General features: G+C 51.6%; 6 protein-coding genes across 6 annotated transcripts; 2 read left to right on the top strand and 4 right to left on the bottom strand.

Moving 5' to 3' along the window:
• Nucleotides 1–1008, bottom strand: G6M90_00g049020 (uncharacterized protein; the record flags this gene model as incomplete). Its single annotated transcript, XM_014689527.1, has 1 exon — nt 1–1008. One exon carries the CDS (start codon nt 1006–1008, stop codon nt 1–3), a length of 1008 nt encoding a protein of 335 aa, XP_014545013.1.
• An 854-nt stretch (nt 1009–1862) lies between these two features.
• G6M90_00g049010 (uncharacterized protein) lies at nt 1863–5250 on the bottom strand (the record flags this gene model as incomplete). The annotated part of the gene is made up of 6 exons (XM_066130456.1): nt 1863–2937; nt 2995–3249; nt 3297–3712; nt 3787–3806; nt 3908–4662; nt 4727–5250. The coding sequence occupies 6 exons, from the start codon at nt 5248–5250 to the stop codon at nt 1863–1865; spliced, it is 3045 nt and encodes a 1014-aa protein (XP_065986592.1).
• Nucleotides 5251–8038: 2788 nt separating this feature from the next.
• On the top strand, nt 8039–9125 carry pis1 (CDP-diacylglycerol--inositol 3-phosphatidyltransferase; the record flags this gene model as incomplete). Its single annotated transcript, XM_066130455.1, has 3 exons — nt 8039–8222; nt 8289–8665; nt 8730–9125. The coding sequence occupies 3 exons, from the start codon at nt 8039–8041 to the stop codon at nt 9123–9125; spliced, it is 957 nt and encodes a 318-aa protein (XP_065986373.1).
• A 786-nt stretch (nt 9126–9911) lies between these two features.
• On the bottom strand, nt 9912–12018 carry fetC (Iron transport multicopper oxidase fetC; the record flags this gene model as incomplete). Its single annotated transcript, XM_066130454.1, has 5 exons — nt 9912–10119; nt 10193–10418; nt 10474–11053; nt 11115–11609; nt 11677–12018. The coding sequence occupies 5 exons, from the start codon at nt 12016–12018 to the stop codon at nt 9912–9914; spliced, it is 1851 nt and encodes a 616-aa protein (XP_065986246.1).
• Nucleotides 12019–14024: 2006 nt separating this feature from the next.
• On the top strand, nt 14025–15285 carry ftrA (High affinity iron permease ftrA; the record flags this gene model as incomplete). Its single annotated transcript, XM_014689523.1, has 4 exons — nt 14025–14180; nt 14233–14672; nt 14726–14924; nt 14998–15285. 4 exons carry the CDS (start codon nt 14025–14027, stop codon nt 15283–15285), a joined length of 1083 nt encoding a protein of 360 aa, XP_014545009.1.
• A 154-nt stretch (nt 15286–15439) lies between these two features.
• On the bottom strand, nt 15440–16954 carry G6M90_00g048970 (uncharacterized protein; the record flags this gene model as incomplete). Its single annotated transcript, XM_066130453.1, has 2 exons — nt 15440–16041; nt 16114–16954. 2 exons carry the CDS (start codon nt 16952–16954, stop codon nt 15440–15442), a joined length of 1443 nt encoding a protein of 480 aa, XP_065986495.1.
• Between the last annotated feature and the right edge of the window lie 302 nt (nt 16955–17256).

The following is a 17256-nucleotide window of genomic DNA, read 5'->3' as shown; positions in this document are numbered from 1 at the left end:
CTATTCTCCATTTCTTCCCGCTTGTAGCTTGTTCGATCCAATGAGCCAAGAGTCAAATCTGTAATTGGAGCCACATTTGTCATATTGGCGGTCTCTAATGCCCACAAAGTGAAAGACATCAGGTATATTTGTGGCCTCGGGATTGCGAATGCGAATACGATTTGCGACAATGTCCAAATCAGTTCTAACGGTCATGATGAAGTATTCATCACTAATGAATTGAATGATGGGGTCGCATTCCTCCGGTCCATATAGTAATGGTATCATTAGCTGGCCAGCCCTTCTTGGAGGCCAAAAGGCTGCAAATTCGCTGACAGAATCAGAATCCAAGTATATGTGGCCATGAGCCTTGGTCTCCGCTGGATCTAATAAATCATCGTCCCAGTCCCAGTCCGGCGGGCAGAGAGCCCTGAACTCGACGTATGGCGTCCTGAAGAACCACTCATGGGAACAATAGTCGTGGAAATCGACGGAATATAACGTAAACATCTGGTTAAAGATGGGTTTTAGCTTAGGGCAGCCTCCCCTTTTCTGGGCTTCCAGCATAGCCTCATAGGCTGTGTAGACTATCTGTTCGCCACGAGCCTCTTCCGCCCGGTCTTCATTCTCAGGGCAGCCTCGCTCGTTCTGGGCCTTTAGAATAGCCTCATAGGCTGGGTAGACTATTGGGTTTTCCGGCACTTGTTCCTTTTCGTCTCGTAAGTGTATCTTCCGGGCTATGCGTTGGCGCTTTAAATCATAGTAGTTGTCGGCATCGCTTCCTGTATACGAGTGTTCCGATTCCTCGTCGTCATCCTCCCCGGAGTCGCATTCGCATTCATCCTCACTGCCGCATTCGCATCCATCCTCACCGTCACCTTCGCCTGCAACGTCTGAGCCACTACCTTCGCTGTCGCCCTCACCCTCTCCCAGTTCTGAGATGTCCTCGTCAAAGTCACTTCCTCTAACCTCCCGGCCCTCTAGGTCGCAGGCGAGCGACACTCGATAGTACCAGTCTGGGGGTTCCATTCCGAAGGGGTCATCACGACGTCGAGATGATTTGGGCTGTTTCATTCTATTGCTGGCTTTCGAGTTTTTCCGATGGGTGCATAGACGAAATGGCCTGACAGAAATCTTCAGACCAAGCTGGCTGTCAGCGGTTGAACCCTAATTCAGACCCTGAAAGTTTAGCCATGTATGACATCAGTAAGTGGGCCAGCTGGCAGGTTATTCACTAACAGCTGTTAAAGTGGACCCTGTATTTTTTTCCGAGAGAAATCGAGGAGCCTGCCCGGGCTGATAAGGCGATACGAGGAGAATAAAAGGAATACAGACCCTAGTAAAGAGTACTAATCCTCTTATAAAATATATGGTGTGTAATGTGGAAAGGAGCGGGGTTAGGTCAATACGTACATTCCTTTCGCTTGACCGTAATTTCAACTGTCACACAAAAAATTAAAGAAACAGGCCTGTACTCCGTACATATTTTGTGTGATATACCCCGTACTTCTGTGAGGGCCCCCTTATCAGGTAACATTAACTGTTTAATTGCTTACACAGCGCCACACTTATTTAAATCCCCAAGTTTGCCGAACTTAATGCAGGCAAGGTATTAATATGTGAGAGAGTTATTAAACATGTCGTGTACTAATTGCCCATCCCAATGGTATCCAGCAGCTGGGCATCAGGTCCAGTATACATACAAACCCGCAATGCCAACAAAGGGAGAACATTACTCCGTACGCAGGCGCAAACTCCATCACCGGACGGGATGCTGCGATAAAGAGGAGGCAAGAGAAAGAAGAACAAGAACAAGAGCTGGCGAGGGGTTTTTATTCTACACGAGTCGGTATTATTAAACCATGCCGTTCTGCGCCGCCACCCTACTCTCCAGTCAAATCAATAATGTCAATCTCTGTGGGAGGCAACTTCCTCTTCACTCCAGCCACGGGTGACGGGGGCAATCTCGCGGAGCTAATTGCCTGCAATGGCCCACGAGGTTGGTCTGTCGCCCGTGAGGAGCCCGAAACCACTGCCGGCGATTGAACCTGAGCCCGCTCCGGCGCCGCGGAGAGATGCTCCATATTGACAATAGTTAGGTAGTTCGGTCCAAGAAGTAGCGAGAGGTGGAGCGGCTCGAACTTCCGAATCTGTTCCTTCGCCAACATCAACCGCGATTTCCAGTCCAGAAGCCTCTTCTCATTGTGTCGGAACGTCTTGGTTACCACTAGAGTTTGGGGTGAACCCGACCGCCACGTTTCATGGGTACAGTCTACTCCCCCGGAGTCGAGCTGCTGGTGCAAGTGCATACGTCGTTTTTTATTTATGGAAAAGCGGCCGACTCTTTCTGTGCCAGCAAGAAACCTGTTCAGCCACTGACAGTCGGAGCATTGGCAGCGCACACCGGGCCGTATCAGGCTTGTATTCTCGGCGGGCTTGTGTCCTACGTACTTATTGACGTACGCGTGCAGAAGGGCCGAAAAGAGCTGTTGACAATATGGGTTGTCGAGAGGTATAGTGTTGGAGACAAGAATGGGTATAAGACGGCGTAGGAAGGGAAGCCACAAGGCGTGGAATTCAAGTGCTGGGAGCTGTTGAGCCTTGACAACGAGTTTGGAAACGAATAGCGTTACGAGGTCGTCTGCTTCTGTGCTTGACTGGATAATGGCTGAGAAGAAATCGGCCAGCACTTCATAGCTGATGGCTGTTCGGCGGTCCAATTTTTGGGCTTGTTCACAATTGTGTGGTGTTATCCTGGTTGGAATTGCCTGGCCTCCAGCGTCGCCGCGCATTTGTGTGAAATCCGCCAAAGTGATGAAGGATCTGGCCTTGGTCTGGTAAAACTGGATAGCATTTCCCATTGCCAATATACCATTTTTGCTTTGCTGTCGAAGCCGGGCCAGGAATGCAAGAAAGAATGCCGCGGCATCATGCCTTTGACCGATCGTGGGCGAAATGCTGAGAAAATAGTTAGCGTTATACGAAGCAGGAACCGAGGAAGCTGGTACAACGTACATTTGCGACATAAAGGCCGGGGGATCATTGAAAAACAAGGCAAGATCCACCATGGCAGGCCCATCTTCGCGGCCCAGAGACTCGGAAGCGCAGACATCCATGCAAGAGCGGAGTTTTCCACGAGCCCAATCTAGAATATAATCAGGAGTAGCAGCGGTGTCAGGAGTCAAATCGTCGCTTGACATGGATACCAATCTCGTGATGGCGGTAAACTGATCGGCGAAGTAAGGATAGGAGGAAATGGCAGCAGATATCCTACTATAGTTAGCTCTCGAAAGGGCCACATGATCTAGCAAGCATACCCGCTTTGAATAACATTAAAACGTTCATTAGTATTGCTATCGCCAGTAAGCAACCACTGCCGCATCCAGACAAAGAACTCTGGTGGCAGAAGACCTTCGTGATGGCCAGCAGCCTCTTGAAAGAAGTTATATTTTCCGTGCTGGATGGCAGCCGTAAGAACGTCCCGTATGCCGTCCCCATCGATCCACGGTTCCTGTGCGCCAAAACCTCCGATGGTCGTGCGGCGGATGTTCCACGCCTGCTGAGATAAAATTACCAGCGCATTGATGAAAGACTTGGGGGGCTGTGGTTGCAAACATGCTCGGGCCAAATACCGGACCTGTGTCTTGAAATTGTGATAGGGGGAACAGTATCTATTCATATCGTAGGTATCAAAAAAGGACAGGAGCGAATCACGGGGAACGATGACAGCGGCCTAAATACTTGAGTGAGTGGTGACTAGAGACGGCGAATATGGGGAATAAGGGGTGACGAACCGTCACTCGATACCAGTGCGTCGCCGTTGGGCCCTGAAAAAGAAAATATCGTTAATACGTCCAGCTGTTACCAGTAATTCTGGAACTAAGGGGGATTGAACAGCCAATAGAGACACACAGAGTTTCCCATATACCTTCGTACTCCTCTTCCGCTTCAAGGTCCTCGAAGCAGTCTTCTTGGAGGATGTCTTGTTCATCGAGGCGCAAACGCGTCGCCACCACACGGCCCTGCAAGTCGACGAGGGTCTTCACTGCATACTTCGTCTCAAAAACTTCCTCAAGATGGTGATAGCCGGATTCATCATCGTTGTAGTCGTCGTAACCGTCGTCGTCGTCGTAGTAAGAACGATTATATCTCCTAAATCCGTCGTACCTGTCCTCATAGGGGTCGTGCTCGCAGCTTCCCATCTCCTCCTTTTCTAGTAGTGCGAGGAACACATCAACCGCCAACTCCCCGGATATCTCCTTCAGGGAATGGACCTGCGCCAAATCTCGCGTCTTCAGCGCCTTTAGCGAAATATTGGCTTCAGTGTAGTCGTGGTCGAGCACGTGGTACACGCAGTTGGTCTCGCGCGACTCTTTGGGCTCGCTGAGCCACCGTTTGAGAGTGCGACGGAGCGCTCCCGTCTCAAACTGCGGTAAGCCTGCCGACGGACCAGGCCCAGTCAAGTGAAGAGCAAGGTTGTAAGTCAGAACCCATCGGAAGCCCGAGGTGACGGGCAGCACCTCGTGCGACACGTCCGAGTACCACGAGGCGAAGGACTGAGGGGCCTCAGATGTCTTGAAAACCTTTTTCTGGCCGCAGTGCTTGAGAACTACCTCTCCGCCTTGGTGGGCTGACGGCAGGCAAACGACGAGGGTGCCGAACATGCCAGGAATCTTCTCGGTGCTTGCGTAGTGTTTCCAGTCAGTCTGACGGCGACCATGGCTATCGAGATCCTAGGAGAACGTACTCGGTATGTGCCTTGAACATGGCACCCTTCTCGTAGATGAGCATTTTGTAAATCTGCGCCGTGATGGGGGCATTAATGCCTAGATTTAAGGCGACTTGGGCACACAAATGCCGCATGAAGCCCGGCCAATGTGGGCTTTGGAACCTGAACTGCCCTGAGTCCAACTCCCACGTATTCCGAACAGCAGTGTCGACGATGGTGGCGCTCCCCTTGCCGTATGGCGCCTGGCGAGCCTTTGCGATCAGCTGGCGGGCTTGCACCTCGCTCAGGGGCATGGTAATGTCGCCTACGTCGTCGACGAACAGGCCGGCAGGCGGCGGTTGAGGCAGGACACCGAACGAGGCGAAGGATCCTGGGGCCTTGATGCTTGAGAGAGCGCTGAGAAGGTCGTCCATGAGCCCGACGTCGTAGCCGTCAACGCCCGGATTGTTGCCCTCGGGAGTCTCGACGACAGCGCTGGGTCGTGCCGAGTTGTTTTCTGCCGCAGGCACCATCGCCGCAGCAGATTCTTGGTCTGATATCATGATTGTCTGCTTGCGGGGAAAACAAGACCCAGATGTGCAGAGGGAAGGAGCAGCCAGTCGTCAAACGAAGAACATTGAAATTCACTAACACGCAAAGGTTGACGCGATTGACGCGTTGCCAAGTCGACGCGTCGACCATCCAGTGCAGGGATTTTTATATTAAAAATAAAATCGGTGGGAAGATCACTAGCCCTTTTACTTGGGCATATAAAGCCAATTCAATCAAAGACTATTTTGTAGGTAGAAATACTGACATTATAGAATTTATAGTATATCAAAGGGTCAAATGGTCAACTATAATTGCAGCGCGCCGTGTGTGCCGCGGCAGGCTGGTCAGCCGAGCGGGCTGCCCTTTTCTACTGATGTAAGGCGCTGCACTAGCGAAAGAAGAGAGCAAGGATTAGGTCTAGTTAAATGCGACAAATGCAGCAAAGATGGATATCCCGAACTGTGCTATTATGCAAGTCAAAGTAGTAGGGGAAGTGTTACGGCGAGTTTCATAGAACCTAAATTTCCGTCCGCAAGGAACAAGGACTTGATTTGATGGTGGCTGATTGGGGTCTTGCGAGTTGACCGCAACAATCGTCAGAGGATTTGTCTACGAATTATGGAGCATCTTGCGTCGCTCCAGCCTCAACTGACATGCAGTTTTTACACCAGTGACGCTTGTCTTCCTTGCCGTTTACTTGAGTATATCTTCGTTTGTTCCTGGCATCCCCGTTTCACTTCCTAAAATATTGTCTAGCGTTGATACAGAGTACTTCAGTCCTTGTGTTCATCGTAGCTACTGTAGGATTTCTGGCTTCTTATGAAATGGTGCTGCAAGTACAGGAGGAACCTTTCGGCCGTCTATCTATACCCTGTCAAGTTGACTGTGTGATAGACTAGCTGCACGTCCTCCTATCAAGGAGGCTGTATCTGCAAACATCTTCCAAAAACCTGGTGTAGTTTTTGGGGAATATTTTAATAAACAGCATAATACCGCCAGCTAAATGTACTTTAAGCATATAATTTTAGCTTCCTAGCTAAACAATCAAGCTTCGGTCCAAACCCAACACTGTGCCGGCGCTACTGTTTGCTGAGGGCAGAATAGGCGCTGGTTAGAAACTAGTTGCTTCGAAAACCAAGGCCAAATTCACATTCTTGTTGGCATGACGGTCAACCGCCATCCCTGGCCACCATGACACATCACAACATGTCGGGACCGGGAGAATCAAGCATTAACTAACTGGCTGGCATGACCCTTGTCTGAGCCGCCTCGGCGAGGGCCCCGAATTGCCCGCAAAGTAAGTCGCATTGGTAGACTGAAAACACACCCATATGGTCTGACCAAAGGAGATGTAGTCGACATCACGGCATCCATTCTATGGCGTAATTGCTCCACAGCGACCTTTCTGGGGACGAGGGGAGTGGCAGATGTTTGCAATATGCTCTTCTACATGCCGAACTCAAATGAGCCGCGTCTCCCCGAAGGTGCTTTTCTGGTGTTAAAATTCCGGGCCGAGCTTAAACCCTTATCTGCTTGTCCTTATCGGTATCTGCATGCGAGTCTACCCCGAGTATGGACCAGCGTCAATCGCATCTCATCCTGCGTTGCGATGCTGGATACGTCGGACTCAAATATCGCGCACCTTTATCGACGGGCCACCGCGGAGAGAAGTGGTTAGCCGCTGACTAGAGGCGGAGATAGACACCTCACCCTTGTGGCCGCCCCAAGCCTGTCATAGAAGAGTGAAATGATGACCAGTTTGACCTGGAACAGTTTGAGCTGCGCATTAAGGGTTCCACGGCCAAGCTTGCGAATGGCCAATCAAGACGGCCATGGTGGTGAGATGCGTCTCCGAACAGACCTCGGCACGCGCGTGAAAACTGAACGTGCAAAGTGCGTGGATGCTCATAAGGGGGAGGAGAGGTGGAAGAGAGCCTCTGGAAGTACATACAAAAAAAAACGTCACAGTTGAGATACGGGCAGTTGATTGTAACAATAGGCAGCTCGAAAAAAAACATCTTACTCGTCCTGGAGCACAGAAGATGTGACGCTGGAAATACCCGGGAGTAGTCGTTGGTTTTGAGGTCAATGCAATGGACTCAGGAGGCTGCAGACATCTGGCACAGCAAATGTACTAACAAGGCGACAAGCGTGCCAGTCTAGTTTGGGCTAAACCCAAGAGGCTCCGCGGGTGCTCAAGTGGGCCCTGCATGTGGCACCTTGGGCCAAGGAGCACTTGGAGATTTTTCAAGACTGAGACCAACAGCCTTGTTCAGACTGGTTTAATTGGGACTGGCTGGAAAGTTTGGCGGCAGCTGCCGTCATCACCAGCTTTGCTCGGGGCCTTGGACAATTCAATCCTGAACCCACTTGTAAATTGCCTCCGACCACCACGCCGCTCCTCTCCTTATCGCACTTTGGCTTCTTGGCTTTTCTTCCTTCTCATCCGCTCCTTCCTGCCGACTACCGGTGCCGTTTTTGTCCTGAACTCGGATCTTTCAAGCATCATTTCCAAAGTATACCGTCTCCTTTTTCTTCGTCTTCCTCCTTTGGCGGAAGCTCGACTTTTTTCTTTGCTGTCCTGCTTGCGTCGTCACCCCCAGGACCCTGTCGGCCCCTTCGGTCGCGCATCCCCAGCTCTCCCGGCCGACCTCGAAACGAGAATAAAACCCTGCCACGCGGACACCTCTGCCGTCGCATCATGTCAGTTGCCATCGTACGGTATTCTCGACATCCCTATTGACGCCCCTAGCAAAGCATTCTCTTTCTTTTGCAGTTTGCAACAATTGCACCGCAAAAATGTCTACCCGTCAGACCCGAAGGAAATCTGCCAAGCTGCGCGAAGCTGCTGCAGCTGCTGCCTCATCCGATGACGATCAGAAGCCCATCATCATGAATGGCAATGGCTCTGCTCACCACACTCCGGAAGCCACGGACATCGAGGAAGATGAGAATATCTTTCTGTTCTGGCCCAATATTATCGGTTCGCAGCTCCATGATGCCTTGTGCTTGCATTCTTGGGCGATTGCTAACGCTCGCGCATCTCTAGGCTACATCCGTATCGTCCTCGCCATCGCCTCCCTATACTACATGCCCGTCCACCCGCGAACGTGCTCGGTCCTCTATAGCATCTCCTGCCTGTTGGATGCATTCGATGGCTATGCTGCCCGCATTTTCGAACAGTCTACTCGCTTCGGTGCCGTCCTTGACATGGTTACTGATCGCTGCACAACCTCATGTCTGCTCGTCTTTCTGTCTTCTGCCTTCCCCAGATGGGCTATTCTGTTTCAGGGCCTGATTGCGCTCGACTTCTCTAGCCACTACATGCACATGTATGCCACTCTCGTCGTCGGCGGCTCCGACTCGAGCCACAAGAACATTGACAAGAGTCAGAACTGGCTCCTTAACTTGTACTACACCAACAAGGTAGGCAAAAACCAATATCGTGGACCGTGATATTGAGAGCATGAGCTAAGGATATGTTCCGCAGAATGTCTTGTTTACTCTGTGCGCTCTCAATGAGCTCTTCTTCATCGGCCTTTACCTTCTGGCCTTTTCGTCTCCTTGGCTGTCTCCCCACCTGATCAAGAGCGTCGAAGAGACCAGTGGTGGTTTCATCAACCCCGGTGCTCCAGTTAACACCTCGCTGCTCCGACAGATGTTCCCCGACCCCTTTAGCGCCTCTGCGCTAGAAATTGCCCGTGCCAACAAGATGGACTCTCTTATTCCTTGGGCTATTGCTGGTATCAGCTTGCCTTTCATGGTTATTAAGCAGGCTATCAACGGAGTCCAGTTATACAACGCAAGCAAGTGGCTTGCCGATGTTGATATCAAAATGCGCAAGGAGAAGGGCCTTCCCCGCAAGAATAAGGCCAAACGTGTATAGTTTGGCTGCATACGAGACGATTTTGACACGGTGCAGGCGTCTACGACGACTGAGAATCCTACGACACAGATGAGCGGTGTGCGGACCTCGTTTGGTCTTGGCGGGGTGGTATGTGGTTGGTCTAGGTTCCATAGACATGGAGGCACCTGAGGACATCTACACTTTCTCTTCCCTGGTGGCGCAGAGATGCCTGTTTTGAAGGCAGGAATCGTGCGCAACACTTGACTTTCGCTGCGGTGGCACGACAGAGCGCGTCCCACCAACTTTTTTTAACTGCATGAATTGGCGTCTGGAAACTTGGAGTGGTTGATGGATCGTGGTATAATGCAATGGCATATGCAGACTCCACGGCTTTGGGTGGATTTAGTCTAAACACAAGGCAATATGTTCCGAGGGTCCCTATAAGGCACATATTTTGTATCTTTACGTCGGATCTATTTCTTGGGCAGATCAATATTGGGCTTTGTACGGAAAACAATGGCTATTGGTCCTATTTATCTTAATTACAGGGAGAGTCTTTCGCTATTGTTCGCTTCTTCATAAGGGGGAATGGCTTGCTACTATTTACTTCTTCTAGGGCCGTTGCCCAACTTTAGCCTTTTTCTTTTCCATGGGAAGTATTTTTATCGCCGCTGGCATAAGCACTAATGAAAGGGGAGAGGGGGGGTTTCAACGAAAGGCTTCATATGGATATATTGCAATATGAGTGCTAAAAATCAATCAATCCAACCTCCATTACGTACATGGTTTCTTTTTCCTGAAAAATCCTGTTCATGCTAGATGATGCTAGGTAGTAGTTCTGCCGGCATTGGTACTGGAGGACACAATCTGGCTATTGTCGGACTCGGATATGTCTGCGTTGCGGATGATGCTGGTTACAGCCCCGGGGGCTTCTTCGACGGCCTGCGAGAAGCCGTACCATGCTACGACGGCGACACCAAGGAGGCCTGCTACGCAGCTGAATACTAGGGCTACGATGCCTCGGGGTGTGAATCTGGGGTTGTTAGTGGCCATGCATAGATATGAGATGGCAGGGTGTGTCGAGGGATTGTGACGGAGAAGCTTACCCAGCTGGGAGGGGAGCGGGGGGCTCATTCTGGCCGCTGAGATCGAGGAGGTCCCTTGTGTTGGCTGCCGCGTTGCCCTCAGTGGCAACATTGCCCTTTTGGCACGCCTGGAGGTGAGTGGGTGGGATGGAGAGCGTCTTTTGCAGCTCGGTCGGCGCTTCCACAAAGGTCGCGATGAGGCCGGAAACGACGTGCCATTCGATGTGGCAGTGGAACAACCAGACTCCTACTCGTTGAGTTAACATGTCTGAACTTTGGGGGGTTATGGTAATCGCACACACCTGGGTTGTCGGCTTTGAATCGCAGGACCATGTTCCCTTCGGGCCAAATGACCATTGTATCTCGGCGCATGGGCACCCTGGGGAACGTCTTGTCCGTCTCTCCACCTTCATCTGCAAAAGTACCTGCAGACTCGTTTGAGCGGTAGATGGCTTGGAAGTTGTGGCCGTGGAGATGGAACGGGTGACGACCGCTGTCGAGGTTGTTGACGACGATCTGGACAATCTCATTCTTCTTCAAGACAAACGGATGTGTGTATTCGCCGTATACCCTGGGGTCGTTGGCCATTTCACCGGCACTGAGGGCTGTGTAGAGCGTGGGGACCTTGGGCAACGCATAGGTGATGTTGTTGAAGAAGGCGTAGTTGGCACCATCACCGAGGTTGTCCATGATGACATTAAGCTCCACGGTTCGGTCGGGCTCTGGGAGGAGTTCCATGCCATCGTAGGCTTCGAGCGTCATGTCATCGAAGGGGTTTAGCTCGTCTACGAGAGCAGCGGCCGGATAGTCTTTGGATTTATCGTAGCTGAGCCAGCCGGTGGAGTTGTAGTTGAGCTCAGGGGGGAGCACATCAAACAGAGTCTATGCGATTCCAGTTAGTTGCCGTCATGCCGCCATATTACAAGGTAGGATGCGAACCTACCGTGTCCATACTTGCGACTATGGGAAAATTTGCAGATGTGTCGTTCTTGGTCGTCAGAAGGAAGCTCACTCTCTGAGCGGCGGAGACGTAAATCATTTCAGCTTCAGCGTCCTTGGTGTATACGCCATCAACCTCAACAATTCGCATCTTGTGGCCCTCGAACCAGAGGTACTGGCCGGCAAAGGCACCGATGTTGACGACACGGAACATGTACGTCTTGCCGGGTTGGACAGAAATGGTTACGTTCTGAGTGTCGTTCATGAGAGCAGCGTTGGGAACGGGCTCGGCTCCAGTTGGGTTTGTCTTGCTAATGAATTTTGGGATGAGTGTTGAAATCTCATCATGGTACCAATCGGAAAGCGTTAGGACGATTTCTTCATCAACTTCTTTCTTGTACGGGAACTCGGGATCATGGACAATGACTGGTCCACGGAGACCGTCAGGATATTGGCCATCATTGTGAGAGTGGTACCAATACGTGCCAGGTTGGTTGACCTGGGGCTTAGTTTCAGTGTGCTTGTTCATACACGTGAAGATAGGATTTCTCGACTGCTCGACTTACGGTAAAGTTGTAAGTGAATGAGCTGCCCGGAGGGATGGAGCACTGGGTGACGCCCGAAGGGCCGTCCATGTTGTTGGTCCCATTCTGAAATAGGCCGTGAAAGTGCAGCGACGTCGACTGGTTTCCCAGCTGGTTATTGACATTAATAATTAGCCGGTCTCCGATATTGCACTCAATTCTAGGAATCGGCCATTTTCCATTGATGCCAATAACTGGTCGTTCAAACGCTGCATCAGGGTTGGCCCTGACCCAGGTCACGTTGAAATCGTGGTTGATGGTCGCTGCTGACGCCAAGCTCAGTGATGCAGCCAAGGCGGCTGTCAATCGCACAAGACCCGCCATCGAGATCCAGAGTTTTACCTCGTTCGGTAGTTGAGGATGTTGCTCAAGATAATCTGGGGGAAAACGTGCTCAAGCACGGAGAACTTTGCTCATGCGAGGCTCACGGTGTTGGGTGTATTTGACAACAGACTTAGCGCAGTCGCACCTTCCTAATCATGGAATGGAGCACTTGCAGAAATAAGCTCACAGCTGGCCCAATGCGCACAGGTGGGAAGGAAAGAGCGACCGCCCGAGATGTACCCTGGCTGCAGTCATATGCTTGTAGTCAAGTCTGCTCAACTTTGACTCCGAACGGAATTCTCCTTCAGATGGATAAGAAGATCACTTCTCGCCCATTCCTCAACTGATTCAGGCCGCAGAAATTAGCCGGGATTCCCAGATACGAAGCCGAACCGGCCTGTCTCCTCTGTTGGACCACCACCCCGATATATTGGACCGAGCCAGGGCTGAAAATGCAATAGTCTTGATCCCGGTGGATGCCCGATCTCGACAAGCGGACAATGCAGAACAGTATCAGCTAGCCAACTTTGGCTACCGACGTCAATGCAGCACGATCATACTATGCTCAAGCCCTTCTGTCCACACCTTCCCAAAAGCGAGCTCGGATTGCATGAGGGGTCGAGGGTTGAATCCTCCCGCCGATGGCGTTCTCTTGACTCCTTGATTGGATGTGGCGCAACTTTTGCAACGCCAAACCGAGGAGAGGCTGCTTGGTTCCTCACCTGACGAAGAAAAGTCGATTATCCCTGGCCCATGGCCTGATTGATTGTGATTGATTGATTGATAACCTTAGCTGAAAGTCAACGACCCCATCTGATAAGCGGATCAATGGCGCCATGGCTAACTGTAGAAAACTCAGGCATCGACTTGCTAGATTGACAGGACGGAGACCAAAGATGAAGCAAAAGCCTTTAAAGAGCATCACCACTTTAACAGATGTTTTCTGGGCCCATGCAAGGGATTATCTGATGATACCTTGGCGCACATGGCAAGGGGGGCCATGTGGCAGAGAGTCATTTTCTGTCCAAGGCTGGGAACTTTGCCGCCCCAAGAGGGGCAATTCGAAGCGGTCCCGAGACACATTCTGCGAATCGAAAATGCCTGAAAATTCTCATCCCCGCTTTCAGAGAATCTGGCGCGGTAGGCGGCATGTGCATTCCCAATTGTGCATGTAGACGGCGCCAAACTTTTTGCGTTCGCATCATTGATCTTGTTGGCACGTCCCTCGGTGCGTCTGTTGTGTTACATCGACTACAACCACCCAGCCCCCCCCATCTTCATTAGCAATGCGTCGGAAGACATTGGGCCGTTATTTATGACAACAGAGATTTATACATGTGCCACTCGTCTCTCGGCTCGGGTTGCCCAAAAGGATGGATCTCTTGTGCAACTCCCATCTCGTGTGCCAACTATCAAGATTTTGGCCCCCTTTGGTGCGTCCAATATTTCCAACAATTTCGACCCAATTTCGCCGGCACTCTTTTGCCGTGTGGCTGCCGCGCTAACTGATAAAAACGGAGCAGCAAAACAAGATTTTTCTCAACCGACGGCGTATTTATCCCAGCCCGTGGCCTGACAACTTGGAGGGGCTGCTTTGGGACCAGGGCCGATCGTGGCCGATTCGCTTCTTGTCTAATCAATCAGGTAACTAATGTGACATATTTCAGGTTACTTACCAGCTGTATGGTTGTTATCTGATCCGAATCTTTGACCAAACAATATTCCCCATCTTTGGCCCATCGCTGGTCCATCGCTGGGTCTCTTGGCAATCACTTGGCCGCTTGGCTGTCTCGGCTCTCGCCTAGTGCCCTGCGACCGTCAAACGACTCTTGGCATTCCTGCAACTACTAGCTTCTACCTGTCACGTTCGTGGTGCTCCGGCTTGGGAGGTTTCCATCTGCCGACAAATTCCTAGCCTTCTTTTATCTGATTCCCCCCTCCCCAAGAGGCAGCTTTTCGTTGGGCAAGATCGCTTTCTGGCAAACACAACAAGGCTGTTCCTCAACATGGCCAAGGACGTATTTTCAGTGCCAATCTTTCTTGTCGTCTTTCGAGAGACACTGGAGACGGTCATCATTGTGTCTGTATTGCTTGCTTTTCTCAAACAGACTCTCGATGGACCTGAGCGGGATGTAAGGACATACAAAGCACTTCGCCGCCAGGTACGTTTGACGCACTTTCGTCCCGTCTTCAAGCCCTAATTTCGTGTGATAGGTATGGCTTGGTGTTGCTGCGGGATTCTTCCTCTGCATGGTTGTTGCCGCTGCCCTGATTGGTGTCTTTTATACCGTTGGATCCAATTCCTGGGACAAAAATGAGAACTACTACGAGGGTGCTTTTTGTCTCTTTGCCGCAGTCATCATTACAGTGATGGGTGCTGCCCTTCTTCGAATCGGCAAAATGCAAGCCAAATGGCGCGTCAAACTCGCCAAGGCTATCGAATCACCCATCAAAGCCGGCTCCCGGGGCTGCTTCTCCCACTGGCTGGAGAAGTACTCCATGTTTGTTCTGCCCTTCATTACTGTTCTTCGCGAGGGTATTGAGGCTGTTGTGTTTGTTGCTGGTGTCACCTTCTCAGCTCCTGCATATGCCGTTCCCTTGCCCGTCGTCGTCGGACTCCTTGTTGGCGGCATTATCGGTTACCTTTTGTACAAGTAAGGGATGCCCGGAAACTATGGTATTGAAACTCACTCTAACGTGTGCTCAGGGGTGGTTCTACTGCCAAGCTGCAAATTTTCCTTGTTGCCTCAACCTGTCTCCTTTATCTCGTCGCTGCCGGTCTCTTTTCCCGTGGCGTTTGGCATCTCGAGGCACAAAAGTGGAACAATGCCATTGGCGGTGATGCCTCAGAAACTGGCAATGGTCCAGGTTCATACGATATCGACAAGAGTGTTTGGCACGTGAATGTAAGTAGCTGACTACGCAAAGCCCCCAATCATGCATGTCAACAAATGGAACAGTTTGCTGACCGTCACCAAGTGCTGCTCACCCACTTCCACCAGCGACGGCGGCTGGGGTGTCTTCAACGCCATTCTCGGTTGGCAAAACTCCGCCACCTATGGCTCGGTCATTTCCTACAACGTCTACTGGATCTTTGTAATAGCTGGTTTCATCGTCATGCGATTCAAGGAAACCAAGGGCCACTGGCCATTCATGAAGGCCAAGGCCCCCGCTGCTCGGGAGGACAGCGTCAGTGGAAGTTCTAGCCCGCAGGAGAGCGAAGTTGTCAAGTCTACGAACGTGACGGAGAAGACTACCCCTGCGTAGTCAATCCCAAACACATAATACACAATTCCACCACTGGTGGCCAGGGGATGAATAATTAGACGTATATATAGTGGTTCTATCCAAGTTGAGCAAGTCATTAATACCAAAAAGTTGGCAACCTTGAAGAGTCTAATTCCCACGACTTGTCGCAGGATTAGGCCTCTGGTGTCCAGTCCCATGTATCCGCAGTGAACAGCCTCCTCGCCATCCCATCTGCATATAAAGCGCCCTCATATCTCAACCTCTGATCGGTCGCCAGGGCCCTCGTAAAGGCAAACGCATTGGAGCCCTCTTCCGCGTCTCTGACATTCCTCAAGCCCTCCTTCTCATTCAACCACGAAACATCTGCCCTCCTTCGCTTCCAATCTGCCAGCGGAATTGCCACCACGCCCGCACCTACCATGGCCCTAACATAGTCTAGAATGGGATCAATTCGAATCCTCAGCCCGCAGTTTGTGTGGTGCTTGTCAATCTGGTAATTGGGACACTGTTTCAAGGTCCCCAGCAGCTCGTCTACATCCACCATTGACGTATCCGGCACGTCGTCTACCGACGACGGCGAAAAGTCCACAAGGTGCAGCAGATCCTTTGACAGGAGAAATTTCAGCATCTGACCAAACTGGAACGAGTCGCAGGCGGTGCTGGAATCGTACCCCAGCTTGCACTGGCGATTACGAGAAGCGTACAGGGTAAGAAAGTGGCGCTGAATGGAGGCTATGGTGTCCAGGATACATTCTCGACGGTACCGGAGTTCTTCTGCATGGGTTGGTTAGATCTGGGGAGTGTGAAAGGAGCGCGCCCCGGGGACAAAGGGGGGGGGGTTATTACCTTCTATGCCTTCCGGGAGATGCCACCATGCGCCCTGTGCTTCGTCCTCTTCGCCGTATACGCCCCAGAGCCGTGAGCCCCGAATGACTAGTTCCCTGCTGGCCTGGTGTAAACGCATCGGCTGGCCCAAGAGCCAGGCCACGAGAATCTTCTGACGCAAGACCTTTTCCGTCTCCGTCACACGTCCCGACTCATCCAGGTACGGGCGGGTGTTGGTCAGGGGCCACTTGAACTTGATTTCCATGAGGGCTCGAGACACAGGGGCGCGGCAGTCGAATCGATCTGCTAGCAACGCCAACGTGGTCGCATACGACATGACCGTGCGAGTCGTCTTGATAGGCACCTGGTGGATGATGCGAAGCATGTCCTCAAATACGGATTCCCTCCCCGCAGACTGCGTCGCCTCATCATCGTCTGTGATTTTCACATGAGGCAGCTCAGCTGGATCTGCTTCTGAAGTCTTTATCTTTCTGCCAGCTAAGTCGGCATAGACAGCGGTAATGAGTTTGGCTTCCCGGAATTGCGGGTTTGTGAGCAAGTTGCCAAAGTACTGGGAGTGTGTCTTGAGCATGTCCAGCTGTACGCGGTATGCGATGGTGACCTTGGGCTTCAAGACCTGTGGCGGCGTGGATGGGCCATTGGGGAGGCTGGCTTTGCGGGAGGCAGAGAGGGCTGCCTTGCGGGTTTTCCTGAGTGTCTCGGTGGATGTTTCGAAGGTTACGGAAAGAATGATGTCACCGATGGGAGTAATGTTGACGACGTCCGGGGGGATGTGTCGTTTGCTGGGTTTCGAGGGGCCATCGGAGGATTCGGCGTCTGCAGAGGGTGCAGACTCGCCCATTTTGCAGTTGGGGATGGCATCGGCGGTTGCTAGAGAGAGAGCAGCATGGCAGTGATGAGAGATTGTGACTGTGGTGCGTGAGTGGCAGCTCGCGTGCTCATGTCTCATTCGAGGTGTGAGGACACTGGACTCTGGCCTCAGGGCATGAGAAACGGGAGGTGGGTCCTGAGTCGAGCCAAACCATCATCTCCAACGTTCCTCCGGCCAAATTCTCCGTGGCGAGAGGTTCAAAGTCCCGCCATGAACACAAAAATTGCTGTTTTTTTTCACTCATCAGCAGTAGTCGAATGTCCGGTCGTTGA

The sequence above is a fragment of the Metarhizium brunneum genome, chromosome 2 (genome assembly GCF_013426205.1).
Source record: "Metarhizium brunneum chromosome 2, complete sequence".
Lineage (NCBI taxonomy): Eukaryota > Fungi > Ascomycota > Sordariomycetes > Hypocreales > Clavicipitaceae > Metarhizium > Metarhizium brunneum.
This window is presented reverse-complemented; position numbering and strand designations above follow the sequence as displayed.